Source organism: Megalopta genalis, chromosome 7, assembly GCF_051020955.1.
Source record: "Megalopta genalis isolate 19385.01 chromosome 7, iyMegGena1_principal, whole genome shotgun sequence".
Classification (NCBI taxonomy): Eukaryota; Metazoa; Arthropoda; class Insecta; order Hymenoptera; family Halictidae; genus Megalopta; species Megalopta genalis.
Genome location: NC_135019.1, coordinates 2,752,246 through 2,779,260, shown reverse-complemented (window position 1 = coordinate 2,779,260; position 27,015 = coordinate 2,752,246). Strand labels below are relative to the sequence as shown.

The 27,015-nt window shown below is 41.3% G+C and overlaps 1 protein-coding gene across 2 annotated transcripts in view; it reads right to left on the bottom strand.

The window, feature by feature from the left end:
* nolo (ADAMTS-like no long nerve cord) overlaps nucleotides 1-26,778 on the bottom strand; it is a 628,447-nt gene extending 601,669 nt beyond the window's left edge. For both annotated transcript variants that reach the window (XM_076523533.1, XM_076523534.1), the window contains exon 1: nucleotides 26,216-26,778. In XM_076523533.1, the coding sequence (XP_076379648.1) occupies nucleotides 26,216-26,239 (24 nt within the window). In that variant the 5' untranslated portion in view covers nucleotides 26,240-26,778. The remainder of the gene's footprint in view (nucleotides 1-26,215) is intronic.
* Nucleotides 26,779-27,015: the final 237 nt, after the last annotated feature.

Sequence of the window (27,015 nt, the reverse complement as noted above, 5' to 3'; positions counted from 1 at the left end):
GCTCGTTTTTTATAGTTACCGATTGTCAATAAATATAAAAACGAACCGCAAGGCTCGACAATTTTCCCAAATTGACCATTTTTTTGCATAATCTGAGTGTCAATTAGGGAGAATTTACTGAATTAGGTTGCCCAACGAGTTCGCGCGGTTTTTGACAATGTTTATCCTCTTGCAATCCCGTTCACAATTAACACTAAATTTACAGAGTAATAAAAATACAGCTGCTTTATATTATAAAGCATATATTATATTATAATTTTATTTGAAATTAAATAATATTAAATAATATATATAATAATAATAATAATAATAATAATAATAATAATATAATATATAATATATAATAATAATAATAATATAATATATTAATATAATAATTATAATAATATAATAATATATTAAATAATATTATATTAAATATTTGAAATTATTATATATTATAATAATTTCAAACGTTTCATCCGACCAACAATGTTTTCCATATCATGCAAAGAATCTAAGAATCTCCGAAGCTCGTCGCACCGATCCGAAACACGGTTTCGGATGATCGATAACGGCGGCCAGCGAAAGAAATAGACAAGTCGGACGCGTTCCATTTGAGTGAGGAATCCGTTGCCAAATTACGGGCACTGGCCGGCAAGGAATCGGGGGTACAATACACGGAGTATCTCGATGGTGCTGGTCCATTACCGGCTCAGAATGATGAAAGGAGCGCCTAGGCGCAGCCACTGTCTCGATGTTCGGTCGGACGACGCTTGTTCCGCGTCATCTGAAACGTCTTGCCCATATCGATTGGCGCTAGAGGATCCATAAAACGCGAGAGTGGCTATTACCGAGGTAGAGCATTGTGCTTCTTTGGCACGTAAACCAGTCACGAAGTTACCCGCGTCTACATTCCAGCTCGTCGTTACGTTAATCGTCAACGGCGTCGCTGCCACGCCGTCGATCCGCGACCTTTTCGTCTTACGCCGACACAACGCGTCGTCATTCCGTTATGACTAGACCGAAGATTTCTATGCAAAACACCGATTGTTCGTTGCGTTGGCTGCGAGAAGCGGCACGTGTTCTCTCTCTCTCTCTCTCTTTCTCTCTCTTACAGAGAAATTGATTCGCGCTCTTAAACTTCTCATGCGCGACTGTTAATTTCGTGCGCTGATAATTTAGACGTCTTCTTCGCGTCGGACACTGGGAAACGTTTGATTTCATTCTACAGAGATTTTTCTCCGTAATTCGCGCTCAGGTTGCGCACAAAAGTGGACAGTTTGGGAAGAGGAAATACGATTATTCGAGCCTCGCCGCTCGTTATTATAGTTTATAATCGTCGACGTCGAATCTCAAGAAATAGATCGAATGCAAAGATCAATGCAGCAAATGCAATAATTTCTCCCTAATTCGCGCTCAGATTGCGCACAAAAGTGGACAATTTGGGAAGAGTAGACACGATTATTCGAGTCTCGCGACTCATTTCAGATTCCAATTATTAATGTCGAATCTCAAGAAATAGATCGAATGCAAAGATCAATGCAGCAAATGCAATAATTTCTCCCTAATTCGCGCTCAGATTGCGCACAAAAGTGGACAATTTGGGAAGAGTAGACACGATTATTCGAGCCTCGCGACTCATTTCAGATTCCAATTATTAATGTCGAATTTCAACAAATAGGTCGAATACAAAAATCAATGCAGCAAATACAATAATTTCTCCGTAATTCGCGCTCAGATTGCGCAGAAAAATGGACAATTTAGGAAGAGTAGACACGATTATTCGAGCCTCGCGACTCATTTCAGATTCCAATTATTAAGCAACTACAATAATTTCTTCCTAATTCGCGATAATTTTTGCGCGCAATCTGAGCGCGAATTAGGGCGAAATCATTGTATTTGTTCTGCGATGTCTTTAGAACTTGGTAACGTGATCTTTCCGTTGATCGGAAGTGCAAGCTGGCCCCCCTTTTTTATATTTTTTAATTTAACCCAGCTAAGGAAGTCAATGAACTGTCTTTCGTAGATCTCGGTTCACGTTGTTACGAGTTATAGCAAATTAAAGATTGCCGAAATCGCAGTTACGAGAGGTATTCCTTAAATTTTTGTTATAGACTCAAATGAAAAAGTTAAAAAACAATATTTCTAGTAATAGCTTTTTAATACGAATTTGTTGCCCGCTTTTCTCTGACTTGTAGGGACGAGGATATTGATTTTTAAGTAATTTACAGTAATTTTTCTTTCCATTCCAATAACAAAATTAAAAAAGAAGCTATTTAGCCATCGTCTAGTAGACTAATCCTTCCATCACCTAAAAAAAAGCTTGAAGTCATTCAGTTTTGAAAAATTTATTGCCTTCTAAAAGATGTACAAATACTTTTGCAAGCCACTGTAACTTAATCATTTGTTCATTCACATGATAAATTACATACGAGAATAATATTAAACTATCACATGGTCACTCTAGTAAAACCATTTCTTTGTTTAATCTAACAATCAATTTGACAATTAAAAATCAATATCCTCGTCCCTATAAGTCACAGAAAAGCGAGCAATAAATTCGCATTAAAAAGGTATTATCAGGTATTCCCTCATTGAAGAAACAAATGCAGTTGCATTGCATTGTCGCGTATGCGATTTAGCGCTCCAATTAGCGCTCCTTCACGCGAAACGCGCCAAGATCGCTTCTTCGAGCGACAAGACACCTAGGACACCGGGCGACATGTAACGGTGTAACAGCGATCCGAAGGATCGGTATCGCGGTTCCCGTGATTCATAGATCGCTCGGTAATCTTGAGATCCATGGTGCACCGGGACGATGCGGCGCGGGCGCTCGACGAGTCGACCGATTGGCAGACAACAGTAGTAAAACTGTTTCGTCGTTTAATTCGACAATTACTTAAAAATCAATATTCTCGTCCCTATAAGCCAGAGAAAAGCGAGCAACAAATTCGTATTAAAAAGGCAAAATCAGAAATATTGAAACGAAGTCTACTGCATCAACTCTTTCCCTCATTGAAGAGACAAATGCGGTTGCATTGCACCGTTGCGTATGCGATTTAGCGCTGCAATAGGCGAGGCGCGCCAAGATCGCTTCTTCGAGCGACAAGACACCTAGGACACCGGCGACATGTAACGATGTAACAGCGGTCCGAAGGATCGGTATCGCGGTAAACAGACTCTAGTAAAGCTATTTCGTTGTTTAATTTGACAATTACTTAAAAATCAATATCCTCGTCCCTACAAGTCAGAGAAAAGCGAGCAACAAATTCGTATTAAAAAGCTATTACTAGAAATATTGAAACGAACTCTACTGCATCAACTCTTTCTCTCACTGAAGAGACAAAATGCGGTTGCATTGCATCGTCGCATATGCTATATAGCGCTGCAATACGCGAGACGCGCCAAGATCGCTTCTTCGAGCGACAAGACACCTAGAACACTGGCGACATGTAACGATGTAACAGCGGTCCGAAGAGAGAGAGAGAGAGAGAGGATCGGTATCGCGGTAAACACACTCTAGTAAAGCTATTTCGTTGTTTAATTTGACAATTACTTAAAAATCAATATCCTCGTCCTTACAAGTCAGAGAAAAGCGAGCAACAAATTCGTATTAAAAAGCTATTACTAGAAATATTGAAACGAACTCTACTGCATCAACTGTTTCCCTCATTGAAGAGATAAATGCGGTTGCATTGCACCGTCACATATGCTATATAGCGCTGCAATACGCGAGACGCGCCAAGATCGCTTCTTCGAGCGACAAGACACCTAGAACACTGGCGACATGTAACGATGTAACAGCGGTCCGAAGAGAGAGAGAGAGAGAGAGAGAGAGAGAGAGAGAGAGAGAGGATCGGTATCGCGGTAAACACACTCTAGTAAAGCTATTTCGTTGTTTAATTTGACAATTACTTAAAAATCAATATCCTCGTCCCTACAAGTCAGAGAAAAGCGAGCAACAAATTCGTCTTAAAAAGCTATTACTAGAAATATTGAAACGAACTCTATTGCATCAACTCTTTCCCTCATTGAAGAGATAAATGCGGTTGCATTGCACCGTCGCATATGCTATATAGCGCTGCAATACGCGAGACGCGCCAAGATCGCTTCTTCGAGCGACAAGACACCTAGAACACTGGCGACATGTAACGATGTAACAGCGGTCCGAAGAGAGAGAGAGAGAGAGAGAGAGAGAGAGAGAGAGAGAGAGGATCGGTATCGCGGTAAACACACTCTAGTAAAGCTATTTCGTTGTTTAATTTGACAATTACTTAAAAATCAATATCCTCGTCCCTACAAGTCAGAGAAAAGCGAGCAACAAATTCGTATTAAAAAGCTATTACTATTGCATCAACTCTTTCTCTCACTGAAGAGACAAAATGCGGTTGCATTGCATCGTCGCATATGCTATATAGCGCTGCAATACGCGAGACGCGCCAAGATCGCTTCTTCGAGCGACAAGACACCTAGGACACCGGCCGACATGTAACGGTGTAACAGCGATCCGAAGGATCGGTATCGCGGTTCCCGTGATTCATAGATCGCCCGGTAATCTTGGGATCCGTGGTGCACCGGCGCGGCGCGGGCGCTCGTCGAGTCGACCGATTGGCAGACGACAGAATCCGTAAAACGCGAGAGCGGTCGTTAGAGAGATAAGCTCTCCGGGAGCTTCCACAGTTAAATGCTCTCTCGCGCGTGGTCACGCCGGTCGGCCGTAATCCTTTTAGGCTGGCGGCCCTACCTTCGGTTCTTAAAACATTTTCTGTACAGCACGGGGCTTAACGGCTTACTACTTGAGGGCAATCTGTAAAGTGCCCGCTAGGACCAGCCGAGTCGCTCCTCGACCCATTAACAGGCCACTTACCGCCGGCCCGAATACAGACTGATCGAAGGGACGACCGGCGAACGATCGCCGCCGCCTCGAGAATCAGCGTAATGAGCCTGCAGAGCTCCCTTTTTCTTTATGTTTCCCTCCTTCTGCGAACAAGATCCCCGCACCCTCCCCCGCCCCTCCCTACGTTTCGCTGTTTTCGAGCCGAAATCGAGGAACCAGCGCGCGCCCCGACTCGAACAAACACGGCAACCTTCTTCTTCTCGGTGGCAACCTTCCGACGGAAAAAAAGTGCATCGGTTGCACTGGAGTTGCAACAGTTTCAGCTACGATCGCGATATTTCCGGCGGAGCTGCGTCGTTTCACTATTCTTTTTTTTCTTTTCTTTTTTTTCTTTTTTTGAGAATTCGACGGCAATTAGCGTCAGGTATATTATACACGCTTGTTCACACCGCCTCGAAAACGCGTCACGGAGTCAGCTGCAATTTGCCTCCTCCTCGCGGTTGCTGCGCGTGACTTGCAACCGCTGCGTCGCGAAACCGAAAGGTTAAATAAAGGCTGTGTCCGTTCTTTCAGCTTCGCGAATCGATCGCGCGGATCGTTGCGCCGAGATTTTTCCGCGGAAGCGTGCGTCTCGATCGAAAACTTGGCGAATTTTGCTTTTTGAAGATTGTGGAACGTTTCGGTTGGAAAATGATTGATTTGGAGAATTTGCTGTTGCGGGCTTTGCGCGCGCGAAGCTTGAGGTTGTTATTATTTATATTGAATAATATATGATTGAATATTAACCATTCGCACTCGAGTGGTGACTCTGAGACACCACTAAAATTTGTTATATCACGTTCTAAAGTAATCTTTATATTAACAAAGTTTAAATTTTAAAAATTGTTAAAATTGTAACTGTTGTGTGAGTCACAAGACTCAATTTGTATATAATGCACTTTGTCATATAAAATGAAAACACTATAAGTCAGAAAAATTATTTTAGATTTACAGTTAAAATAGCTTCGAGTGCAAAGCGTTAATTAAATAATATTAAATAATTATTGAAGCATTATTAAAGCCTTATTAACCCATTGTCCGCCGATGTCCCATTTCTGAGGCACTTTCTCGATCAAATTTTATTCTTTTAAAAACTGCAACTTACAAATAAAATATAGGCATTAAAATGGTGAAAACGTATCAAGTGCTCTATGAAAGTATTAAGAATTTCCGCTATTTTCTTTTAAATCATTGCAATCACTTCAAGTTAAAACTAATAATCTCAATTTAACTTATTTTTCGTACTTTTAAATTGCGGCGGGTAATGAGTTAAAGCTTAAGCCCGCACGAATATAAAATAATAGTTGAATAATCTTAAAATTTCGTCTTCGTTCACTTGCGCGTCTCGCGTCGTTCGCTGTCTGAATTCGCTATAATAAAGTAGCATTTCCTTCAATTCACGCGTTCTTCTCTACAATCAATTCTTTGGTTCGCAACGAGAACCTAGTCTTCTAATAATTATTAAAATGATTCCACTTATATTATAACCCAAATTCACACCGGTAATTATTTTTGTATTGCAACCGAAGAAGCGCGAAAAAAATCCGAGTAATGTCTCTCTAATTGACGCTTAGATTGTCCACGAAAATGGACAATTTGTGGAGAGCAGATACGATTATTCGAGCCTTGCGGTTCGGTTTTTATAGCTGTTGACAGTTTGTAAGTAGTAGTAGTAGTAAAATGAGCCGCGAGGCTCGAATAATCGTATATTCTCGTCCCAAACTGTTCACTTTTGTGCGAAATCTGAGCGCGAATTAGGGAGAAATAATTGTATTTGCTGCATTGATTTTTGTATTCAATCTATTTCTTGAGATTCGACATTGTCAATTGGAAACTAAAATGAGCCGCGAGGCTCGAATAATCGTGCCTCCTCTTCTCAAATTGTCCACTTTTGTGTGCAATCTGAGCGCGAATTACGAAGAAATTATTGCATTTGCTGCATTGATTATTGTATTCAATCTATTTCTTGAGATTCGACATTGACAATTGGAAGCTAAAACGAGCCGCGAGGCTCGAATAATCGTGTCTTCTCTTCCCAAATTGTCCACTTTTGTGCGCAATCTGAGCGCGAATTAGGGAGAAATTACTGCATTTGCTGGATCGATTTTTGTATTCGACCTATTTGTTGCAATTCGACATTAACAATTGGAATCTGAAATGAGCCGCGAGGCTCGAATAATCGTGCCTCCTCTTCTCAAATTGTCCACTTTTGTGTGCAATCTGAGCGCGAATTACGAAGAAATTATTGCATTTGCTGCATTGATTATTGTATCCAATCTATTTCTTGAGATTCGACATTGATAATTGGAAGCTAAAACGAGCCGCGAGGCTCGAATAATCGTGTCTTCTCTTCCCAAACTGTCCACTTTTGTGCGCAATCTGACCGCGAATTAGGGAGAAATTACTGCATTTGCTGGATCGATTTTTGTATTCGACCTATTTGTTGCAATTCGACATTAACAATTGGAATCTGAAATGAGCCGCGAGGCTCGAATAATCGTGCCTCCTCTTCTCAAATTGTCCACTTTTGTGTGCAATCTGAGCGCGAATTACGAAGAAATTATTGCATTTGCTGCATTGATTATTGTATCCAATCTATTTCTTGAGATTCGACATTGATAATTGGAAGCTAAAACGAGCCGCGAGGCTCGAATAATCGTGTCTTCTCTTCCCAAACTGTCCACTTTTGTGCGCAATCTGACCGCGAATTAGGGAGAAATTACTGCATTTGCTGGATCGATTTTTGTATTCGACCTATTTGTTGCAATTCGACATTAACAATTGGAATCTGAAATGAGCCGCGAGGCTCGAATAATCGTGCCTCCTCTTCTCAAATTGTCCACTTTTGTGCGCAATCTGAGCGCGAATTACGGAGAAATTACTGCATTTGCTGAATTGATTTTTTTATTCAACCTGATTGTTGAAATTCAACATTGGCAATCGGAGACTAAAATGAGCCGCGAGGCTTGAATAATCGTATTTCCGCTTCCCAAATTGTTGATTTTTCTGCACAATCTTAGCGTCAATTAGAGAGACATTACTGTAAATCCGAGTATAAAATTCCCGCCGAAGGAACAACATCGCAGACCCGATGAAGTCTACGAACGTCGCACCAACACACCCTCGAAGATCCTCGCGGATAGCGCGATCGGATCAGCCGACGATATCAATCTGAAAAATCAAGCTATCGCATCCGGCACGATCCGCCGAGGCGATACACCGGTCGCAGACGTACATCCTGTAGAACAATGGAACTCGATTTTCGCCGGCAGTGGCGGCTCGACGTCGATGTCGACGTCGACATCGACATCGACATCGTCGAACCTCTAATTAGGACGTTCGAGCCGACACTTCGATCGCCGGAAGACAACAGGTTGCGAAAGGACGGGCGGCGTGCAGTGCCGCCTAAAACGGGGACAAACGGTTGCTTGCATGTCTTTCCGGCGGATCGGTCGCTTGTAATTCCGCACGCGGGCCGGACGGTCGTTCCGGCTCGTTAGAAAACGAACGTGGACGAATTTCATCGGACAAAGCGTGATCACGGTTGGCCGGCGCAACCTTTGCCGGCGCGGCGGTCCTGCCAAAAGCCGCGAACAAGCACCACCTGGCAGAACTACGTGAACAAGCCCCGCTACAAGCCGCAACAAGCTGTCTCAAAACCCGGCGAGAAATTGGCACGTACCGTCGCGGGCCCGTGCTCTCGAGAGGGTTTGCAAACTCCCGAGAAAATAGCACCCGCGCGCCGTCTCGTTGCCCTCCTCCCGTCTCGTCCCTATCGCGCCAATACAGGGTGTCCCAAAAGTGTCTCGCAATCCGGAAACGGCGGGTTCCTCGGATCATTCGAAGCAACTTCTTCCTTTACAAAAATGTTCTCCGAGCCACCGTTAACGAGTTATTAACGAAAAACACTGACCAATGAGCGGCGAGCTAAGGCTGGCGCTCGGCGGCCGAGCCAATCAGCGCACGTAGCGTTAGCTCGACCGTCTCGCGTCAGCTGATCTCGCCCCCGCTCTATTGGTCAGTGTTTTTCGTTCATAACTCGTTAACGGTGCGTCGGAGAAAATTTTTGTAAAGGAAAAAGTTGCTTCAAATCGCCACAGGAATCCCTCATTTTCCGGAAATATCATAATTTTGGGATATCCTGTAGATTATACAGTTGATCTCAGGTTTCAGTGGTTTCGATGCTTTTGCAAACATAATTATTGAAAGAGTGTTACAAAATTCGATGCTGGGAATATTTTGGAGCCGATATAAAATTAAATGTCCATTTTTGAGCGCGTATTAGGGCGAAATTACTACAATCGTGTCTCCTCTTTCCAAATCGTCCATTTTTGTCTACGATCCAAGCGTCAATTAGAGAGAATTTACCGCGGTCGTTGAAGGAATCGACTTCTTCGGCCGGACGACACGTAATTGAAAACAGCAAAAGGAATTAGCAACTTTTTCCTTTACAAAAATGTTCTCCGAGGCACCGTTAACGAGTTATTAACGAAAAAACATGGTCCAATAAGAATCGAGTACGGCTGACGCGAGGCGGCTCGGCCAACCAGCGTGCGAAGCACGGTCGCCTCGCGCCAGCCGAGCTCGCCTCTCATTGGTCACTGTTTTTTCGTTGATAACTCGTTAACGGTGCCTCGGAGAAAATTTTTGTAAAGGAAAAAGTTGCTTCAAATCACCTGAGGAACCCGCCACTTTCGGATCGCGAGACATTTTTGGGACACCCTGTAGAAACGGCCGCTTCCTTGGAAACACTCGGTCGACGAGAAACAGCGACGTGGAACGATGACGACCATAGTCGGGGATGACTGTGCGCTACCTTGCCGCAGTGAATCATCCCCGGCCAGATAAATATGTAGTCGCTTTCGCTGACCGAAGGACAGCCACGGAAGGCCATCTGCTATCGTGTGATACGCAAATTGTGCTCGATTATCGTTTCAACCGGTAATTCGCGACGGACGCAGGAAAATAACATTTCTCGGTCGACGCTGATTGCTCGACGGAACACGTCTACGCATTCGTGATTCGTTGAACGGTTCACCGTTGTCTTTTTATTCATCGGTGCGGTCGATTCTCCGCGATTTTCCTTCGACTTGTGAACAAGAGTGGACGATTTATATAAATACGTAGGCGTGATTTAAGTGAATTACACGGCCGCAGGACTGGCACAGAGAAATTCGGAGGTACCTGAAAGTGCCTGTTTTTTTCAACGCTTTGCAGTCGAAGCTATTTTACATTCGAGATTCAGAAGACGCTTTCCGATCTACGGTATTTCCGTTTTGTATGATTCAATGCGCTTTGTGCTTATCAAATTGAGCCTGTTGGGAAACACTATACTTGCAGTTTTAACAGTTTTTATTTTTTAAGTATGACAAATCTGGTTACAATTACTTCGGAAAATGGTATAACAATTTTTAGCGGTTCCTCAAACTCGCCACTCGAGCGCATAGGGTTAATTAAACGAATCGGCTTAAAATACGATGTAAAAAGACGCTATAAAACTGTAAAACACTATAAAATTGGTTTTCGACTTGGTTTTCTCCGGAAATTAGGGCGTTCTTTAACCCTTGCACGGCGAACCATTCTGGTAAAATATAACTAGGTATACTTGTGACCATTTATCTTTTTATTCGTCAATTTTCTTGAACATATATTTTATGGTCAAGGTTATGTTAAGATTATGTCAATTTTCTTGAAAATATTTTTCATGGTATTCCTTCTATATACTTCAGTTCTTCTGTAGACTTAGTCGAAACGTGTGATAAGTGAAAATAGCTGTGATAACCTTGACGTTCGGATATCAATTTTTCCAGTCTGGGTCTGAATCGACCCCGAGTCCGCCGTTCGAGTGCTAAAGTTTCATAAACGTTTGCTTCTATGTTAATCCAATTGGTATTTCGTTTTATAATACATTATCAAACAGAGCATTTTAGTTTCGACAAACTGATGTTACAATTGCCATGAGTATGACACAACCTTAACATCAAAGTACGGTACTGTGTCTCTAATTGACGCTATACCGGCGCACCGTGCCGGTAAACGAGCCAAAGAACAGCGAAATAATCGCTCGGAACGATTGAAATCGCAGGTGCGAGGAGTTTTCTGAAAAATGAACTCGAAGATCTGGCGAAGCCGTCGCAGGAAGTCCGTAGAATCGAGCGACGCCCGTATAACAGGGAGGGTGTCTCTTCGATGAATCTGCCGCGAATCGGTAATCGGATCGTTCGCGAAGAGTCTTTTCGCTTCGGCTCGATCGGAACTGTAATAAAAAGCCGAATAATTCATGGTAAACTGCGGCCAACATCTCGGAGAGCCGAAATGTCTCCGAAATCCTATTACAAGGCGGCTCGATAGGCTAGTCACAGAGGCCCGGCTGATCATCGTCGCGATAATAGCTGCGGAAGATTACCTGTGGTCTTCGAGAAAATTTAATCGAAAGCTCGAATCGACCGGGCCGCGCCGGATCGGAATAGCATCGCGCACAGAAAGCCGGCGCGGCGTGGCGCGGCGCGGCTCGGTCCGATGAGACTTCTGGAAATTCTCGCGACCATTACCGATCTCGGTGCGCCAGTCGCTCGTAGACGTGTATCTATAGAATGTTTCCTTATGCCTTGCAAGTGACTCAGGGGTTGCGTCGTCGGAGATGCTAGCCGAGATTTCCCATGGGTGGCCGTGTAACTGGGACTCACGGAACAACTTGATCTGTAGGCCTTTGACGCGCTACTTTACATAGAATCGGCCGTATCTGCCGTAATACCGATTTCAATTGTGGAACACCGGCCTTCAATTAGACGATGCTAATCGGCCTCGAATTATTCGGAACGATTAATCCTTGAAATCGAGTAAATCCTCTTTAATTGACGCTCGGATCGCGCTCAAAAATTGGATAATTTTTAAACAGGAGATACGATTATTCGAGCCTTGCAACTCGTTTCTATAGTTGTTGAACAACTATAGAAACAACAACGGAACAACTTGATCTGTTGGCCTTTGACGCGCTACTTTACATAGAATCGGCAGCATCTGTCGTAATACCGATTTCAATGGTGGAACACCGGCCTTCAATTAGACCAAGTAAATCCACCTTAATTGGCGCTCGGATCGCGCACAAAAATTGGATAATTTTTGAAGAGGAGATACGATTGTTCGAGCCTTGCAACTCGTTTCTATAGTCGTTGACCATCGATAACCGTAAAAAACGAGGGACAAGGCTCGAACAATCCTTTTCCAAAATTTTCCATTTTTCTGGACAATCTGGGCGTCAATTAGAGAAACATTACTGTGTTTCGAACGCGATTCCGACGTTGCCCGCGACGAAGGGGTTAATATTGGGTTGGCAACTAATTAATTGCCGATTTCAGTTATAGATGTCTCTCACTCCCATTTTTATGATATCCGTTATTGGATTATTTTCTCTCTTTTGAATACTCAGAAGTTTTTCCTTCTAGCATATAAGTTACAAAAACGAATCGACGCCGAGAGTCTCGCCAGAGTACCATTAGATAAACAATGATTTCATATGTATATAGAACAGAGTGCTCTTTGTCTTTAGGTGACGTTTTTGGTTTCGTCTTTGTGAATAGTCTTCAGTCTCCTGGAGCAATCAGGAGAGTAAAGACGGTCCTTCCTCGTACATCAAATTAATAAACTAAAAGGGATAAGTTTAATTCACTGCGTTTTACTTTTATTTATCTACCCATTTCCAATATCCGTAAATGTTATATTATACAATTATTATTGTTATTATTATTATGTTATTTTTTATTATCCGTGAATGTTAGCAACTGGACAAATTGAATGCAGCGGTCAAGGAAAAGCGAGCAGAATTGGTCGATCGTAAAGGTGTCATTTTCCAGCAGGACAATGCTAGGCCGCATACGTCTTTGTCTACTCGGCAAAAATTGATGGATATTGCTTGGGAATTGATGTTACACCCACCATATAGGCCTGATCTCGCGCCATCGGATTACCACTTATTTCGATCCCTGGACAACTCCCTTCGTGGTAAAACTTTTAACGACGATGACGCTGTAAAATCTCGCTTAACTCAGTTTTTGGCCGAAAAGGGTCAGACTTTCTACGAGCGTGGAATTTTCAAGTTGTCAGAGAGATGGCGAAAGGTCATCGAACAAAAAATGGAAAATACATTACAGATTAAACTTCGTTCCAAGTAAAAAAAAATCTTTCTTTTCATTGAACAAATCGGCAATTACTTAGTTGCCAACCCAATAGTTGGCCAAAGTGACGGAAGTTCGCTCGCTGTTCGCTCGCTAATTCGATCGCGATGCGGCCGAAAATAAGTTCGCGGCGCATTCCGTTCACGGTGCCGACTTCCTAATACTTCCTGCCAGAAGTGGCAACGATTACACGTATAAATAAAGTGAAGAAAGCGAACCAGATCGCGCGACGTATCGCCGACATCCCCCCAATCGACGTCCGGCGAAGCAACACTTTCCCGCTCGTTGGCCCGATTCCGGCGGTGAAGTGATGCTCGCGCATAATGACATCGCGCGGATATTTGCATCTGCCGGTGATACGAGAGCGCGTGATCAATACGAGGGAAAGAATAATTGTGTGTAAAGCGTCCACAGTTTCCCCTCCCCCGGGAATCATCCGAGGCACTCGTGATCCCGGCGCCGCGCCGGTGTCGTCATTAACACGGCAAGCACTTCACCGGTTCTTTTGCGAGACGCAACCACCGCCGCCGCGCCCCTCCGTCGCCCTTCGACTTATCTGCTTTCACGCCCCCGTTATCCGTTCATCTCGACACCGGCTCGCGGACTTTTATTTGCCGGCTTTTTTGCGGCCGGTTTGGCTCGCGCCGATGATTCCAAAGCCATTGTCCGGAGAAGACACCCACCCCGAGAGAGAGAGAGAGAGAGAGAGAGAGAGAGAGAGAGAGAGAGGAGCTCTTTCGGCCAGGTATCGGCCGCCGGAGTGGGGAGCAAAGGGTGGCGACAGAGATCCGCCGGGAAGAGGCCGTACAATGGCCCGCCGTCGGGGGCTGTGTCTACCAGGGTGGTCACGCAAAATCGCCGGCTCATAGAGCAGACTTTTGTCCAGGTGAGCGGGCCTGGCTTCCCGGCCCCTCTCGAAAGGTGAGAAAACTTCCCGAATCAGGTAACGAAGCGATCTAGCCATTGTCCCGCGACATTAGGGACTCCCCCCTGTCGACTCCGTTTGTTTGCCGGGTGACCGAAAACAGAGTCAGGCTTGTCCTCCGGAGCGAAACGATGGCTAACTCGTTCCCTGAATGCTCGAAATGCTCGCGTTCGACGCGTTCGCTGCTAAAAATCCACCCCGAAAATTCCCACAAAATCGAAGTACAGTGATTTCTCTCCGTAATTCGCGCTGAGATTGCGCATAAAAGTGGACAGTTTGGGGAGAGGAGACACGATTATTCGAGTCTCGCGGCTCATTTTAGCTTCCAATTGTCAATGTTGAATTTCAAGAAGTAGGTTGAATACAAAAATTGATTCAGCAAATACAGGAATTCTCCCTAATTCGCGCTGAGATTGCGCATAAAAGTGGACATTTGGGGAGAGGAGACACGATTATTCGAGCCTCGCGGCTCGTTTTAGCTTCCAATCGTTAATGTTGAATTCCAAGAAGTAGGTTGAATACAAAAATTGATTCAGCTAATACAGGAATTCTCCCTAATTCGCGCTGAGATTGCGCATAAAAGTGGACATTTGGGGAGAGGAGATATGATTATTCGAGCCTCGCGGTTCATTTTAGTTGCCAGTTGTCAATGTTGAATTCCAAGAAGTAGGTTGAATACAAAAATCGATTCAGCTAATACAATAATTTCTCCCTAATTCGCGCTGAGATTGCGCACAAGAGTGGACAATTTAGGAAGAGAAGACACGATTATTCGAGCCTTGCAGCTCGTTTTTATAATTGTTGAAAATCGGTAACTATAAAAACGAGTCGCAAGGCTCGAATAATCGTATCTCCTCTTCCAAAATTGTCGATTTTTGTGGGCAATCTGAGCGTCAATTGGGGAGACATTACTGTATTGCGGATGTCGAGAAACTAATAAACAAAATCTCACAGAAAAACTAGCCGGTTAAACGGGACAAATATTCCTTTTCGAATGAAATGATTCCATCTGAAATGTAATACTTGTTCTCGTAATTGTACAACGAACAAATTGATAAACGTTCCTCGTTTATCCAGAATCAACTATTACGAACAATTATTAGATTGGAAACAATGAAACGGGCGTTGAATAAAAATAAAAAGCAAAACGCGCAAACTTCACATTATTTATTATATTCGATCGAAACAACTTCCATTAGCATCTACGACTTTCTGCCAATATCGAGCATATTTTTCATTAGCGGATCCATCTCCGAATGCATGATTAATGTTCCTCGAAGCTCGAGCCGCGCTATGATTCAATTTGAACTCGTACAAGAAAAGTAGATGTAAATCGCGTTTCGTTTCCGTCGGAGAAAAATCAGATAAAAATGGTATACAAACGCGAAAAACTTTTACGAAACGAGAATAAGAAAAGAATACGTTCAAAATTTATACATAAAAATATCGAGCGCACGTTACAACGAGCCGGACACAGACTAAACAAAGAACAATATTAATATACATAGTTTAATATTATAATATTATATATATATAATATAATTATATATTATATATAATAATATATATAATATTATAATATAATATATAATATTAATATTATTCATAGTTTCCACCCTAATATAAACGATATTAAGAACATTACAAAACGACATTACAGAACGTTCGCAGCCAACAAGTGTTGACCGAGAGAAATACAGGGCGTCCCAAAAATGCCTCGCAATCCGGAAATGGCGGGTTCCTCGGATCATTCGAAGCAACTTCTTCCTTTACAAAAATGTTCTCCGCGGCGCCGTTAACGAGTTATTAACGAAAAACAGTGACCAATAAGAAACGAGTACGGCTGACGCGAGGCGGCCCAGCCAAGCAGCGCACGAAGCCTAGTTCCGCTCATTGGCTCGGTCGTCCCGCGCCAGCCGAGCTCGCCTCTCATTGGTCACTGTTTTTTGTTAATAACTCGTTAACGGTGCCTCGGAGAAAATTTTTGTAAAGGAAAAAGTTGCTTCGAATGACCCGAGGAACCCGCCACTTTCGGATTGCGAGACATTTTTGGGACACCCTGCATATCTTCTGTGGTTATGAATTCCTGGCGACGACGTGGCTCCGACAATTCCAAAAAGATCGCGCAAAGCGATGAATGAGTTAATGGCTGATTTTTCTACGAAGCGATCCCGGTTCGTCTAACCCATTTCGAGCGGTGTGCGTCGTCAGCGGGATGGCGATATCTCGTCGAAATAGAAAGAAGAAGAAGAAGAAGAAGAAAAAAGAGGGGACGGTGAAGCGGGCTGGCTCTCGGAGGATCCGAAGTTCCACGGAAGTTGGAATCATCGAGAAACAGGTCCAAACGGCATGCATTAGATGTTTGCACATTCACGAGTTCTTTCGTAGCACTGCCGGCAAACGGCGGAGCTTTCGAAGCTCCGGGAACTCTCTCCCCGACCGGTATTGTATGTAGCGAAGCGTGGTAGCTCGTAAGTTTCGGCCAAGTTTCAGGCAGCGTCAAACAGCAACGGCCCGAAATTCGCACAATACGACTCGGAAAGGCATTCAACTTTCTTCGCGGAAAGCGGGACGCCCCGGCCGCGATTCCGTCAAAACGCTCTATCAACTTCTCTCGAACGCTAAACATTAATTAGCGCGCCGGCAGCTCCGAGCGATATTCGCTCCTGGCCGCAACTCGCGGTGACCGAAATAACGGTTAGGCTCGCGGAATCAGGATTTTCGTCGATTATTTCGCTCGACGCGTTCGGTGCCGCGTGAGTCATTTTAACCGTGACGCTAATTTTTAACCAGGTCTTTCAGATTCATTTGTATTGTAATAGATTGTATTCAAATCCACGCCTTAATTAAACGCATTTAATTAAATTGAACTGCGCTGATTTTTTTAGTGGTCGATCATCGAGGTAATCACTTATGGTCATTTTGCAAATGCAAACTTAATGTAAATAGTAACTATACGGTTATGATAACTATTTTAATATAGGTAAATAATAATCATACTAATAAAAATTATATTATTCTAAGGTAGTCTTAAGATTGTTCTAAGATAGTTCTAAGATAGTTCTAACTTGTTCCAAGGTATCGTTCGCTTGTCCCCGAAAAATACGTCGAGGTGATCACTTATGATCATTTTGCAAATGCAAACTTAATGTAAATAGTAACCATACGGTTATGATAACTATTTTAATATAGGTAAATAATAATCATACTAATAAAAATTATATTATTCTAAGATAGTTTTAGGTCTTTCAGATTCATTTTTATTGTAATAGATTGTATTCAAATCCACGCCTTAATTAAACGCATTTAATTAAGTTAAACTGCGCTAATTTTGTAGAAGTTTTAGTGGTCGATTATCTGCGCTGAAAGCTGCAGATCGAACGATAAGAGTGATCGACAATAAGAAAGAGTAATCGATGAGCAATTAGTATCATAAATAGCAACTTCTCAGTTTTGTTTTATTAAATGAATCGTCTAGATTGTAACTAATTTTTACGGCTACCGAGTTAGCGGTCGTTATATTATAATTTTTAAACTATAATTTTCCAGAAATACAGTTGTTTTTAATACACGTATTTTCCTTCACTTCGCAATTTTGTAATTTGTAGTTTGTAGTCGGTTTTGTAATTATTGCGGCAGACCTTAATTACTTTTTAATACGTTCAGTGCCGCGCGAGTCACGTATGGGTGACGCTAATTTGTAACTAGACTTTCGAAATTCATTTTTGTTGTAATATATTGGACAAATTCAATGTTACTAGGATTCGTAGAATACAAAGTAGCTGAACTAATATTTCCTATGCTAAACTTTCGCTTTCTAATTTCGGTTTCGTTAATTAAATGACTTCGACGTTCCGTGAATTCTTCGAGTCAATATTCGGCACTTAGCGCGTCGAATCGATCTTAAATCCTGAAGCGGTAAATCAATTTTACGATCGGATTTGAAAGCAGCGTGTCCAAAACTACGAGAAACGATGTATAACGTGTCCCACAAAAATGATTCAACTGTACATGATACTCTATAAATCGCAATTTTGTCGGAACATTTCAAGTTCAACATAAATTTTCATTGTTCAAAAATGTTCATACTACATCCTATACAATTTGTCCTTATTCTGCAACGATTCAGTTTTAACCTAAAAAAAGACATCATCGCTTCATCTCATTTCTAGCAAAAGTTCTGTTATTTTCACACATCTACGTCATGAGAAAACAATGAAGGACCAACTAAATATTCAATCTAATTATTTAATTATAATTATAGGATTAGAATTAATTCATAGTTATTTAATTTTCACTTGCACTTATGATCATTTTGCAAATACAAATGTAATGTAAATAGTAACCCCATGCGGTTATAATATAAAAATTATATTATTTTAAGATAGTTCTAAGATAGTTCTAAGATAGTTCTAAGATAGTTCTAAAATAGTTCTAAGATAGTTCTAAGATAGAGAAGAGAGAGAGTTCTAAGAGATATATAATATATATAGTTCTAAGATAGTTCTAAGATAGTTCTAAGATAGTTCTAAAATAGTTCTAAGATAGTTCTAAGATAGTTCTAAGATAGTTCTAAAATAGTTCTAAGATAGTTCTAAGATAGTTCTAAGATAGTTCTAAGATAGTTCTAACTTGTTTCAAGTCCCCGAAAAATACGTCGAGGTGATCACTTATGATCATTTTACAAATGCAAACTTAATGTAAATAGTAACCATACGGTTATGATAACTATTTTAATATAGGTAAATAATAATCATACTAATAAAAATTATATTATTCTAAGATAATTTTAAGATAGTTCCAAGATAGTTCTAACTTGTTCCAAGGTATCGTTCGCTCGTCCCCGAAAAATACGTCGAGGTGGATTTAAACTGCGCGAGCTTCGTTCGCAAAGCGTTCCATTCGAATTAAGTCGACCATAGCCAGCCGAAGGATGAACTCCGGTTTGCAGAGAACCAGCAGCGTCCGGATGCTTATTGTCGGCGTTGTAACAATTTCTCGCGCGGCAAACCGGAAAATCCGTTCGTCAATCGCGATATTAATCGACGAGATTTCGCGACGGTGCTTTTCGGCTGGGGAAAAAAATTTCGAATTACAGGTCACGAAAATTGAATTTGATTAATATGCAGCTGCGTGGCCGAAAAGAGAGAGAGAAAGAGAGACAGAGAGAGAAAAAGAGAGAGAGATAGAGAAAGAGAGGAAACGTCGAGCGCACGCGGCGGATAACAGCCTCGAATCGATAATAATTTGCCCCGCGTTTAATGGGACCGTAATCAACGACCGGTCTCGCGAAACCGCGCTTTGTCCGTGGATTTAACTGGCATTTTTCCCTTATTACTTTCGTGTGACGATTCTAGGTGTAGCCTTTTCCGCGCGCGCGCCACGCGACCCAAATATCGCGCACACGAGAGGCTCGGAAAATTGATCATTCGTCCTGGAGCCGCTCACGCAGCCTGTTTCCGCTTTCAAAATTCCGGTATCCGCTAACCCGAATTTCTCAACCCGGAATGTCTGCCGCGAAACCATCCCCCGTTATAATCTCTGGTAACAAAGAAAGTTCGGCCGATTTTAATCGATAAGGACAACCGACGCCCACGAGCACAACGTCGGCCGAAAAGTTGGCACACGTGTAGGCCCTGTCATCGGGCACACGGTGTAGGTATAATTCTCGAAATCTGACGAGTCGTACGTAATCACCGGCTTTTAGTAGTATGGTGCAACTCATTGCAGAAACTGAAGTCAATGCTAAATTCATACGTGTCGGTTAAGAACACCGCACTTTCATATTTTTTGTTTAAAAATTATTGAAATTATAGAGACGCTTCTGTGGTGAAAATTTCATGGTGAGAAGTTTAAATAAATTCTGTCTTGTTATTTATGTCACTCTTTTAACACTCTATGTAGTAAAGTATTTTTAAACTCATATAATAAATATAATCATACAATATAATCATATAATATAATCATAAATCATGTAAACGTATAAAATAATCAAGAATCATATAATCATATAATATAATCATGAATCACGTAATCATATAATATAATCAAAAGAATCATATAATAGAAACATGAATCATATAATCATATAATATAATCAAGAATCATATAATCATATAATCATGTAATATAATCATGAATCATATAATCATATAATATAATCATGAATCAGGTAATCATATAATATAATCCAGAATCATATAATCATATAATAGAAACATGAATCATATAATATAATCAAAAGAATCATATAATTATATAATATAATCATGAAACACGTAATCATATAATATAATCAAGAATCATATAATCATATAACATAATCAAGAATCAAATAATCATATAATATAATTACGAATCATACAATCATATACTATAATCAAGAATCATGTAATCAGATAATATAACCATGAATCACGTAATCATGTAATATAATCAAGAATCATATAATCATATAATATAATCATGAATCATGTAATCAGATAATATAACCATGAATCACGTAATCATGTAATATAATCAAGAATCATATAATCATATAATATAATCATGAATCATGTAATCATATAATCAAGAACCATATAGTCATATAGTAATAACATAACCTTAACTCTATTTAATACTCTACTATGATTGTTAACACTAAACCTATCACGATGGAATGACCGATTTCTTGTTTTAAAATAATAATAACAATTAAGACATTTTCAAGGAAAATTATTGTACCACTTATTATGTATGACAACTACCATAACAAAAAAACTGTACAAAATCTAAATTAAATTGCATCTTTTCGCTCTTATCACACAATGCACATGAATCAATTTTATTGTTCGGTAAGTTTAGCGTTAATCGTGGGTTTGTTTATCGGTTAAGGAAACATATCGGCGAGATGATCGGCAGAGCTGACCTATCATTGACATTTCTTAGCGTTCTTCTAGATTTCCAGTTGTACGATTTCAACGCAATCATTTTTAAACTGATCCATTTGGCAAATACACTTTATTTAAAAAATAAACTTCATGCAAAGGAATTCACAAAAATAACGAAGACGTTCAGTTTTCCAGCAGCGCGCAATAATTCTCGTCGTGGAAACCGAACTCCATGAATTTCCAAAATTACAAAGTCCACGAACGGAAGTTATTTGCAACTTGTTGAAAGGTATGAATAATTATGGCATAAAGGAGAGCTCGTCGAACGAAAAACTCTTGTTCTACGTCGCGAGCAATTGCGAGCAAGGCTACGGTTTAACCCTTGCACTGCCGGACGATGATGTATCGTTGTTGGTCTAACGCAATTTTGATTGTCAGCACTGAAAGGGTTAAACTAATTCTAGAAACAGTCGATGTACACGTGTTCGAGACGTGTAAAAAATGCTGTTGAATTGTAAATGTACATTGTCAATACAATGCACAGATACAGAGAATAAAAATAAAAACTGTTCTATTATATTTGATCGTAATGTGTATAAAATGTTAGAACTGAATTAATTCGTATATTATTATCGGAAACGATGTAATCAAAACGCAAAATTTTACTACATTGTATCACGAGTAGGACATGAAAGATATCTCTCATATTTTCTTCGGAATAATCGACTAATTTTTTAGCTACACAGTGCACGAACCGTACACGTATCTCATTAGAGTAATGTCTCCCTAATGTCTCTCCACTTTAATATCTAGTAAAATACTAGCAAATAAGTAATAAGTAAATAAATATTAGTAAAGTATTTTTTCCCTTCAATGTATATTTATTTAAAGATACAGTAATGTCTCCCTAACTGACGCTCAAATGGACAATTTGGGAAGAGGAGGTACGATTATTCGAGCATTGCAGCTCGTTTATATAGTTGTTGACAATTCGTGACTATAAAAACAAACCACAGGGCTCGAATGATAATATCTCCTCTCCCCAAATTGCCCAATTTTGTTTGGACAATCTAAGCGTCAATTAGAGAGACATTACCGTATTTGGCAAGGTTAAGAAAATTTCAGTAGTTAGAGATTTTAGAATTACTTGCGTAAATTATGCAACATTAGATCCATGAACATCGCTTTAATTTTTCATTGTATAATTTTTATTTTTCCCTCGATTACAGTAATGTCTCCCTAATTGACGCTCAGATTGTGCACAAAAATGGACAATTTGGGAAGAGGAGGTACGATTATTCGAGCATTGCAACTCGTTTTTATAGTTGTTGACAATTCTAAAACTTTAAAAACGAACCGCAGGGCATGAATGATCATATCTTCTCTCCCCAAATTGCCCAATTTTTTTGACAATCTGAGCGTCAATTAGAGAGACATTACCGTATTTGGCAAGGTTAAGAAAATTTCAGTAGTTAGCGATTTTAGAATTACTTGCGTAAATTATGCAACATTAGATCCATGAATATCGCTTTAAACGATGTCGATGCAATTGGTATTTTGAGATTTTATTGTATAATTTTTATTTTGCCCTCGCATGTATTATTTGACACGCGTACATGTCAATTCTGCGGTACTAAAACGCGTGACCAGAATGATACGATGCATCCAGGATAACCGACGACGTTTCCGATTCCACTACATCATTAATTGAAATAAATAAAAAAAAAGAACGTCAATCGAGCATATCCGACGGTATAATCGACAGGCGTATTTTAAAATACGCCGCAAATCGTGAGTGGACAACTGATGAATATTTCAGGTACATAGTCATTTAAAATTGTATTGAACACAGATCAGAAGTATGAAAATTTAATCTCCGTGGCTAAATGCATTGGCTCGACGCAGAAATTGGTTTCCTCCCGTGAAAGAATCTTCATGATTTCAACAATTTCGAGAGAAACAGTGCGAAATCTGCCATTTTGACGGGCACGGTAGGTTTAGTATCAACTAAGTAGTATTAACTTAGTATTCAAACTTAGTTTTGCCTAAGTTACGAATGACGAGACTAATTCGTCATTCAAGCTTCTAATTGCTATGTATATTACGTCGTTAGAATAAATGAATTCTCGCACAAAATCTACTGCCTTTATATGTATACTATTCTACGCATCAACAAATTAAATTTGTTCCAAAGAATTCCAAGAATTTGTTCAAATAAATCTGTATATTCTTTCAAATAAAACAATCTTCTTTCAAATAAATTTTTTCAAATAAATCTTCATCAAGCGGTTAAGGAGTTGGTGTATTTACGATTAGACTTGCGGATCATTATAAAAAATTAACCCCTTGCCATACTTTGACGAGTCTGACACGTGACGGAGATTTCTATTAAATGAAATTTAATAAATAATATAACGATAATAAATAATGAAAATGTAAATAATAATACAATGATTGATGAAATGATTGACTAATAAAATGATTTCTATTAAATTTCTATTTCTGTTAAAAATGAATGCTATATTTCGTTCTGTTTAATCTGAATAAAATTCTGATTTCTTGTCATCGGTATATTTAAACATTTAAGTAAACGTAGACAAACAACAAATATAAATTATCTTTTTTTTTTCTTCTTCTTCTTAGAAATTATCGCAATCGTGAAACTTCTAATCATTGCAACCATGAAGAAAATGGTACGACAAGGGGTTAAGAATTGAGAGCAGAAATGCATTGAAAGGGAAGACAAATTAAAATTTATTTTCTCTGTCAATGATTTCGACTACTTCAGAAGAACATGTCCATGTCTTTATATCTTATTAACGCTCTCATTGCGTTACTGCTCATTTCCGTCACAAATTCATAAGATCCGCATTGCATTGCGATTTATAACGCGCATTGCATGTCTGAGGAGCGCGCGAATGTTAACCCATTGCACTCGAAGCCATTTCGACAGTAAATCTAAAATAATTTTTCTGTAAAATCATTTTTACAATAATTCCATTTTATATGACAAAGTGCATTCTATGCACACGAAATTGAGTCTCCCGATTTATAGAACAGTTATACCTTTAATAATATTTATAATCTAAACTTCGATGAGACATAAAAGTGATGTTAGAACATGATACAATAATTTTAGTGGTGCCTCAGACTCACCAGACTCGAGTGCAAAGAGTTAATAATGGTTATATTACTCATATAAAATAACCAAGAATCTCCCTTGGGCACCCATCGCATCCCACCCCTTTCGTTAACATCATCAGTAAAAAAGAAACGAATCCGCGGATGGACAACGGAATCGCCACGATCGCTAGATTCGCTATTAACACTAATAAAGGGAGATTTTAGATATGATTCTTTCGTTCGATGCCGGCATAATAGCTTGGAAATTTTAGATTTAAAAAGAAAATGTCGAAGATGGCGGTAATATAAATTCCTAAAATTAAGATATGTCATCCAAGAATTTTCGTTCTTAATTCTTAGTTAAACAAGCACAATGCTATAGTTAGTTCGCTGCCTTTTAACACCCAAGAAATATAGTTCAAATGTTACTTCAGTTTTTTAAGATGGCACCAAAGCGGTACCACCGGCATACAACGGATAGCTTTTGCATGGCACCAGCGTGGTGCCACTATGCCGTCGGCATACATATCAATGAAATCCTACGCTAGCCGAAACTCGGGCTCGTCGTATCATCCCTTAACCCTTAGCACTCCGAACCATTCTGGACGTTGGCTACCAGCTACTCAGCGCCACTTTTCGGCAGAAACGGGCATTTACGGACCCTCGTATTATTTAGTATGGTTTTGGAACTAACTAACATATTATAATGATAATGGACTTATATGAATTGGCTGAAATCGAGAAATTTGCAAAAAAATCAGTATTTTATTTTTTATAATTTTGTTATCGTTTGTTTTATAAATTTGTTTTGTTGTTGTAATCGCTATCTATGCGAACTCTTTCTCTCGTCGCCTTGTTGCTTGGACGATATCACTATCGCTGCTACCAAAACGATAGACTAACCGTAGAAGAAAACCTTCTACAGTTAGTCTTTCTAACATATCTGTCTAAACGTCTATCCGGAGCACATCTTCGCTACTGCTTGTGTCATGAGACTCATTCGTGTTCGAACGTTTTGCCATTGTTCTAATAAAAAATATGAATAAATACATAGGTTGACAATTTCTAATTGTTATTACGAACTCACAAGATGATATTTACCAAAAGAACTTTTACCAAACAATTTATTTACCAAGAGAAGAATCACTCTTCCGATTTTCTCACTCGTTAGATCTATCTATACCGCTCGACGCTTCAAACCAGACCGAGTTCAGCTTTGAAAATCTTTTCCTCCAGATTTTATGATTATAAATCTCACTATACAGTGCGTGCTATGTTCGCATACCGACCTTCTTTCTACAAACTTGCCTTATCGCTCTTTTCAAATGGCGCCATTGAAGTGCTCGGACCGTCGTGAGCACGCCTCTCGCGTTCTCGTCGAAACCCGCTGACATTTCTTGTATATATCATAGTAATTTTACTATATTTTCATTTGATTTCTTGTGCCATTTCAAGAGAGAACTTCAGGGAAACATGCATGTCTCGAAAAGTTGCGCTGAAATAACTCAATTCCCCGTAATCACTAATCAACTTTAATGTCCCATGGACATCCGAGCGATATGCTAGAATTACGATGTCCCACGAGAGGGGACAGCGGAGTGCAAAGGGTTAAGAGAGCAAGCTCTCCGCAGCAGTTCTCGAAGCTCCATCCGAAGCGGCGCGAGTCGCGGCGGTATCCGAGATTCTCAGTTATCCTATAAGGATCCAGGACCCGCTGGCATATCTTACAGGAGTACTCCTATCCCCGAAAAGTCTCGGAATCGACGCGGAGCGGGTCGCGTGCACCGACTGACCTCGTTCGCCGAATAGAGCGAGAGAGATAGAGTCACGTGGCGATGTCCGTTAATTTCGGCATCCGCGAGCTCGGAGCACCGAGAGAGCTCAGGCTGCTAGGGGAAGCCGAGCGAGCCGAGGGGCCCATGGGACCCAGGTACCAACCGCAGAATCTGAAAACTGCGGGATCACGGAGGAGGAAACTGTGCCATCGCGTCGTTGGCAGATTAAAGCGAGGACGGCGGTCTTTGATCCCCGGTAAGACGCGCGGCCAGAAAGAGGGAAGCCGAGCGTAAAACGCGACCGCTCGGGGACACCGAGCTCTCCGGGGAACTGACTCTCTCTCTCTCTCTCTTCGCCGCGCGAAGTAACGACAATCGAATGGAGCGTCGAAACGAGCGCGCGCGCGGACCAACGAGGACGGACGTCCGCACAGAAGAAGCGAAAGAACACTTCAATCATCGCCGGTAAAAACCGTGTCGATACTCACGAAAACGAGGTAGGACTTCCTCATGGTGGCGGGTTGCAGACGTTCGCCGGATCCTCCGTGCCTGTTAAGAACGGTCGCGCACCTTTCTTACGAACCCCGGCGACACCGAGAGAAGAAGAACCCTCGACACTGTGTCCCTTTCGTCAGAGATCCTTGACTTGCCGCCGCGTACACACTGCACCGTCCGAGGTAGGGCGCATCGAGGAACCAGCCGCGACCCTGCTGCAACGATCACCTGTGTCTCACTTTACCATAACACTTGTCACCCTTGCTCGCGCATCGCCACTTCCCGAGCCACGTGACAGCGAGGACCCGTGTCCTCCGGACGGCTGGGACAGCTTCGAGGGGGGAGGGAGAGAGAGGAGACGATTCGTCGCAGCGCGGATGATCGTATCGTCACTGTAAAAAAAAAATGATATACGGCGAGATGTCCGCGACGCGGCAGCGATCCGTCGATCAAAACCGAGGGGTTGATCCGCGGCACACGGTACCCGAAGCGCACGTGACCACGATGCTCGCCGATGTCGTCGGGCCGAAGTGCGCCGCACGAGTGTCGGCCTTAACGTCTCGAAAGCGCTTGACGTTGGCGCCCGTGCGGCCAAGGTGGGGGCTGGAGGGGTTCGCGGAGAAACACAGTCTGCCCTTCCGACCCCCACCTCCGCCGCCTCCGCCGCGTCTAACCAACGCCAACTCCAACCCTCTGCACCCCCACCGAGGCTCGCTTCGCCTCTCTGTTTCTCTTTTTGTCGGTTTCTAGTCGCCTCCCCGCCGACCCCCTCCACTCGTTCTCTCGCTCCCTC